The sequence below is a fragment of the Micropterus dolomieu genome, linkage group LG03 (assembly GCF_021292245.1).
Source record: "Micropterus dolomieu isolate WLL.071019.BEF.003 ecotype Adirondacks linkage group LG03, ASM2129224v1, whole genome shotgun sequence".
NCBI lineage: Eukaryota > Metazoa > Chordata > Actinopteri > Centrarchiformes > Centrarchidae > Micropterus > Micropterus dolomieu.
This window is the reverse complement of record NC_060152.1, coordinates 2766759-2772695: the sequence shown is the minus strand read 5'-3', so window position 1 is coordinate 2772695 and position 5937 is coordinate 2766759. Positions and strand designations below refer to the sequence as shown.

At 42.3% G+C, this 5937-nt stretch overlaps 1 protein-coding gene across 3 annotated transcripts in view; it reads left to right on the top strand.

Moving 5' to 3' along the window:
- The window catches only part of mettl25b (methyltransferase like 25B), an 8635-nt gene extending 2906 nt beyond the window's left edge, over positions 1 to 5729 (top strand). For 2 of the 3 annotated variants that reach the window (XM_046044983.1, XM_046044984.1), the window contains exons 5-8: positions 2389 to 2526; positions 2895 to 3697; positions 4846 to 5030; positions 5103 to 5729. In XM_046044983.1, coding sequence (XP_045900939.1) covers positions 2389 to 2526; positions 2895 to 3697; positions 4846 to 5030; positions 5103 to 5251 — 1275 coding nt within the window. In that variant the 3' untranslated portion in view covers positions 5252 to 5729. The remainder of the gene's footprint in view (positions 1 to 2388; positions 2527 to 2894; positions 3698 to 4845; positions 5031 to 5102) is intronic. The other variant, XM_046044985.1, reaches the window with a different exon arrangement.
- The last annotated feature ends 208 nt before the right edge of the window (positions 5730 to 5937 follow it).

The following is a 5937-nucleotide window of genomic DNA, read 5'->3' as shown; positions in this document are numbered from 1 at the left end:
AAAAAATGAAGCTTTCAAAGAAAAGAACACCATACCTACAGTGAAACATGGAGGAGGCTCGGTTATGTTTTGGGGCTGCTTTGCTGCGCCTGGCACAGGGTGCCTTGAATCTGTGCAGGGCACAATGAAATCTCAAGACTATCAAGACATTCTGGAGCGAAACGTACTGCCCAGTGTCAGAAAGCTCTGTCTCAGTCGCAGGTCATGGGTCCTCCAACAGGATAATGACCCAAAACACACAGCTAAAAGCACCCAAGAATGGATAAGAACAAAACGTTGGACTATTCTGAAGTGGCCTTCTATGAGTCCTGATCTGAATCCTATCGAACATCTATGGAAAGAGCTGAAACTTGCAGTCTGGAGAAGGCACCCATCAAACCTGAGACAGCTAGAGCAGTTTGCTCAGGAAGAGTGGGCCAAACTACCTGTTAACAGGTGCAGAGGTGTCATTGAGAGCTACAGAAAACGTTTGATTGCAGTGATTGCCTCTAAAGGTTGTGCAACAAAATATTAGGTTAGCGGTCCCATCATTTTTGTCCATGCCATTTTCATTTGTTTTATTATTTACAATATTATGTTGAATAAACAATCAAAAGAAAAGTCTGATTTCTATTAAATGTGGAATAAACAATGGTGGATGCCAATTACTTTTGTCAGTTTCAAGTTATTTCAGAGAAAATTGTGCATTCTTCGTTTTTTGTGGAGGGGTACCAACAAATTTGAACACGTCTGTATAACGGTGATATTCTGCAAAACCCTGGATTACTTTCAGTGCCAATTGATATATGCAATATCTGTGCATTGCAACCAAGGTACAAAAAGAGAGAGATTAAGAAATGGTGAAGTCAAGCACCTAAAACACTTCTTATTATTGTCAATAAATCATGACATAGAATACATACATACATCTTTAATGGCTTGCAAATATCCTTTGATTTTTTTCTAGAAAGATATTGTCAATAAATCATGACATAGAATACATACATACATCTTTAATGGCTTGCAAATATCCTTTGATTTTTTTCTAGAAAGGGTTCAGTAATTTTCTAAAACAGCATCTGACTAGTTTTTCACAGACATTATTCAAACAAGGAATAGTGCATTTTACCTATTTTAAGCAGCGGATGTATCCACATTGAGTTAAAATAAACTACTGTGTGTGTGTTCGTGGTGATGAAGGAGTGATCCAGTACAACAGTAAGGCTCACTGAGGTCTGTGATGTCTGTCTACACTACACACCCATCCAAAACCTAACTTTAGATTAAGATGCTTGCCTTTGGTGTGGGAGACCTGGGTTCGATTCCCACTGTGAGACATCCACCATTGTGTCCCTGAGCAAGACACTTAACCCCTAGTTGCTCCAGAGGCGTGTGACCTCTGACATGTATAGCAATTGTAAGTCGCTTTGGATAAAAGCGTCAGCTAAATGAATAAATGTAAATGTAGTTGGTACAGGATGTTAAATCGTCCAGTGTGAACATGGTTCCTAGGATACTGGGCTGATCATTCACAGGCTGCAGTATTTACCATATTAAAGAGGTCATATTTTGCTAATTTTCAGGGGACATCTTTTTTTTTTTTTCAAGAGTCGAACCAGAATAGATTTAGATTACATTTTACAGCTCCTCTTTTCACCATGTGTGTTGAACGCTCTGTTTTAGCGACGTAGCGAAGCATCTCACTTCTGTTCGATCTTTGTTGGGCGCTGCACATGCGCAGTACCTAACTAAGGACAACTAGCCAATTACTAGCAGAGTAGGGCGGGTCCTGGCAAACCATGTAGTGTGATCCACAAACAAAGCCGCATGTGCCGGTAACCATGGCTCTGTTCAGGCGTACATTTTCGAGCCTGTGTCTGATCCCAAAACACAGGCAGAACAGCCTGTACTGGAGCAGGACGTTTCAAAGTGGTAAGTTTTATCTAAAACAAATTTATTGTTCATACGTAAACGTTTATCTGTGCACTCTCTACATCACAATAACAACTGTATGTCCACTGACTTCCTGAAGATAATGTTGTTGTAATTTCATATTTAAGTGTAGCTTGGTTTGGGGGCGTGCCACACTAGCCGCTAGGTGAGTCTTATGATGCGTGTTACGTAGTGACGCAGATAGGTTACAGAAGTAAAGGCTGGACTAATATTGAGCAGTTCAGGAGCAGTGTTTTCAGTGGGAGATGGGAACTCCATTTGAGGTGAACTTTGGTCTTTGGAAAAATCCAAAAAGCCTAATATGACCTCTTTAAGACCTCAGATGGTTATATTTTCACATATCAGCTGTCAGCCTCATTTAGACACATCTGCACATCACATGAAAAGGCAGTAAATCCTCTGACATTAAACACTAAGGGGGGGTTTCCGTGGTTTCCACCGGTCTGCTCTAAACAGGGTCACCTGACTCGTTTCCTGTCCTTTGGGCTCGGACTGTCAGTGACAGCAATTGAGGCTGATCGCACCCTGGTTGCTATGGCGTCCAAGTTTGACGAACAGTTACTGTGGGCCTTAGAGAAGGAGAAGCAGAAAAAGGTTGGTGCTTTGTTGGACTTATTACACAAAAGTAGTCCAAGAGCTTTATATTTCTTCTCTCAAAGCTTCCTGAAAGCCAAACATTGAAGCTTTTTGCAGCATGGCCTCTTAGTTTTACCTGTTAATGAACATTTTCACTGCCATTCTGTGACAGTTCATGAACCAGATGTAGTTTGTGTATTTCATGTGAATCACCATTCTCAAGGGGGTGTGAGAAAAAGTGTACTGCAGAGGTGGGTTATAAGTATTCGCAGGTTTCTCAATGTGAGTGACACCTTAAACACACAAGTAATCATTTAATAAATTGTTAATATAAGAAATTGATTGTAGCCATCAACACCAAAATAAATAAACATCTTTCTTCCTAGAGCGGCTCCTATCCAGTCCCAGTGTCACAGTCCTCTCCCCGCCATGTGGCTGGTTGGTTAAACCCCAAGGCATCATGGGAGACCTTCATCAAGCAGCTGAGCACTGCAGATTGTGACAGCAAAGGTCCCCCAACTCCATCTGGACCCAGCAAAAAGAGACTGCGGGCTTGTGAGCTTCAGGGATGTTCTCCTGTGGTCCAGACTTCATCATCTCGTGGCTCCACAGACTCTGGATTAAGATCACAACACAACAACGAGTCTGAAGAGGAGTCATCTGCTGAAAACTGCTGCTCGTGTGTCCAGCCTGTCCGTCAGGAGGATGCACGTCCTGAGGAAAACAGCCGGTGCAGGTATCCAGACTTTGTCCTGACCGGTCTGCACGCCTGCGGTGACCTAAGCGCCACTCTCCTCCGCCACTTCGTCAAATGCCCACATGTACGCGGCATCACCTCTGTGGCGTGTTGCTACATGAAAATCACAACCAAAGAAAACCCCACCCCTCCAGGACTGGTAGAATGTCCCGCTCCCCCAACACCAGGCCAGGAATCGGTTTCCTCAGAGTTCGGCTACCCGATGAGCTCCTGGGTGCGGGGGTTGCCGGGACATCAGCTGTCCTATAAGGCGCGGGAGGGGTCGTGCCATGCTATTGAGGACTATATACGCAGGCTTCGGGAGGAAAGTGAGTTACTGAGGACACACTGCTACCGGGCAACGCTGGAGACTTTCATTAGGGATACAAGGCCGGATCTGCGCAGGGCAGGAATCCAGACCATAAAGAAGGCCCACTTATTACCCTTTACAGAGTGAGTGAACGCTGAAGCCTCCAGGCCAACAGGTCTAATGTTACAACATGTTGTGCTGAAGCTTCGCTGCCCATAAGAAGAAATTTCCAAAAGTACAAAGTTGTCCAAAAATGTGTGATTCTCTTGTGCTTTAACTAAAACAATTGATGAGTTGATCAATCTATAGAAATATACAGTAAGAATAGAAAATAATCACCAACCTTTTTGATAACCACAGGTCTGTGGTCCCAGCTTCTCAAATGTGAGGGTTTTGTTCTTTTCTATGTTTCATATCTTTGTAAATTTAATATCTTTTGAGTTTGGACTGTTGGTCGGACAAAATGGGTCAATTTAGAGACGTCACCTTGAGCTCTGGGACATTTTCCAGTGTTTTATGACATTATTTTACAGACTAAAGGTCCATCAACCAGTTAACTGCAAAACATATTTGTAATTTATTAATTTTTAAAATTAAATAATTAAAAGGTTGTTATTGCATCATTATCATTTAAATTCAAATTAAGTTTATAATTAAATATATTTAAATCCATTTTTAAGTTGCTAGATCAGTTCATTTAATTCATTATAATCAAACACCCAGTTGAACCAGCAGCTAAAAGTGAGGAGCCGCTTGCATATTTAAAGCCACTGTGTGTCAGTTTTCAACATCTTTAAACTTAAATGTTTTTTGTTGCAAACATGTCAAATGAGTGGGATAAATGATGCCCTTTGAGCCACTGGACGATTTTATAGTCCTTATTAAACAGGAAACCTTTTGGTAAAAATACCTGTTTGAAATAAACGTGTGGTTTAAATTAGTGGTTCTCAAAGTGGGGTCCGGGGACTCCCAGGGGTCCTTGAGGGGGTCCCCAGCAAAAAGGGGAATCATTTATTTTCACTATAATTCCATCCATAAGTAACATAGTGACTGAATGCATGACTATTTTGGTGATGGATTTCATACACTTTCTGGAATAAAGCATCTAAAAGCCAAAATCCTATCAGCTGGGTGATCCTGGGACAAAATCTTATCAAATGAGGGTCCGTGGTCTAATTTGCGTCAGTTTAGGGGTCCTACACATGAAAAAGTTTGAGTGCCACTGCTTTAAATACCACAATTTAAGAATTAATTGTAATGGCCTCCTTTGTCCAAATCCGTATTCCCTCAGGTACGCCCGTCTGGGTCTGGCTCGGGTAGGCCTGCCTCCTGAGTTGCCTCTGGACCCGGAGCGGGTGGAGGCTATGTTGAAGCTGCAGGGCAGGGTGGTGGTGTACTTCAGCCTGGCTCTGCTGCTGGCTCCTGTGGTGGAGACGCTGGTGCTCCTGGACAGGATCATCTACCTGCAGGAGAACGGTGAGCCGCTGGGTGCTGTGACTTCAATTTTAACTTACTGCTGTTACACTGTCTGTACTCATCTTTGTGCAGGTGTGGTCAGTCGGCTAATTCCTCTCTTCGACCCAAACTTTTCTCCAAGAAACTTTGTGCTGGTGGCTCTGAAGGCTCCTGGAAGTCCCAAGCCAAACTACACCAGTCGGTCTTCGTTGGGAAAAGTCACGCCTACTTTTGGAGAATGAAGTCTAGTTCTCATTTAAACAATCCAAGGAACCCTAAGTCTTATGGTTATTTAGATTTTAGCCTCTGTTCTTAGAGATATTAAATAATGAACATAAAGGGAAGATTATTTTGTTGGCCTTTGGACGTCCTCTGACATATTTTTACCGTTAGTAGTGCATGTCCTTCCTGCAGTGGAACCCTTCCGATTTTTTGCTTCATTGAAATCTAAAGCTTGGTATCTCCAAATGGACACTCAGTTATGCCTCCGGAAGTCCAAACATTTGGCTTTGTTGACATCATGCATGTCACACTAGTTATCACTCAGTGTCTTCATGATAGCACAGAAGCAGTCGTGTGGTTTCACAAACATACGGTATGTGTTTCTTGTTGTGTTTTTTATTTTATTGCCTCTCATTTATTGTAAAGCACCAAGTTGCAGTCATGAGGACATTTACTGTATCTGTGACACAAAACAATAAACAAAACCAGTGCTTTTCATTTTAGTTACACAAGCTCATTTTTTGTAAAACTGTCTCAAGTGTGTCGTGTTGTTCAGCTGATGGAAAATATGCGTGGAGAGGCAGAGATTCTGAATCCCACCTCCCACTGTCTGAAGATAATCTTGTAGAGTCATGCCACTCTATCTTTGTTTTTGTATTTCAACTTGTAAAAGACATTGAACATCCTTGTGTGTGCTTCATTTGCG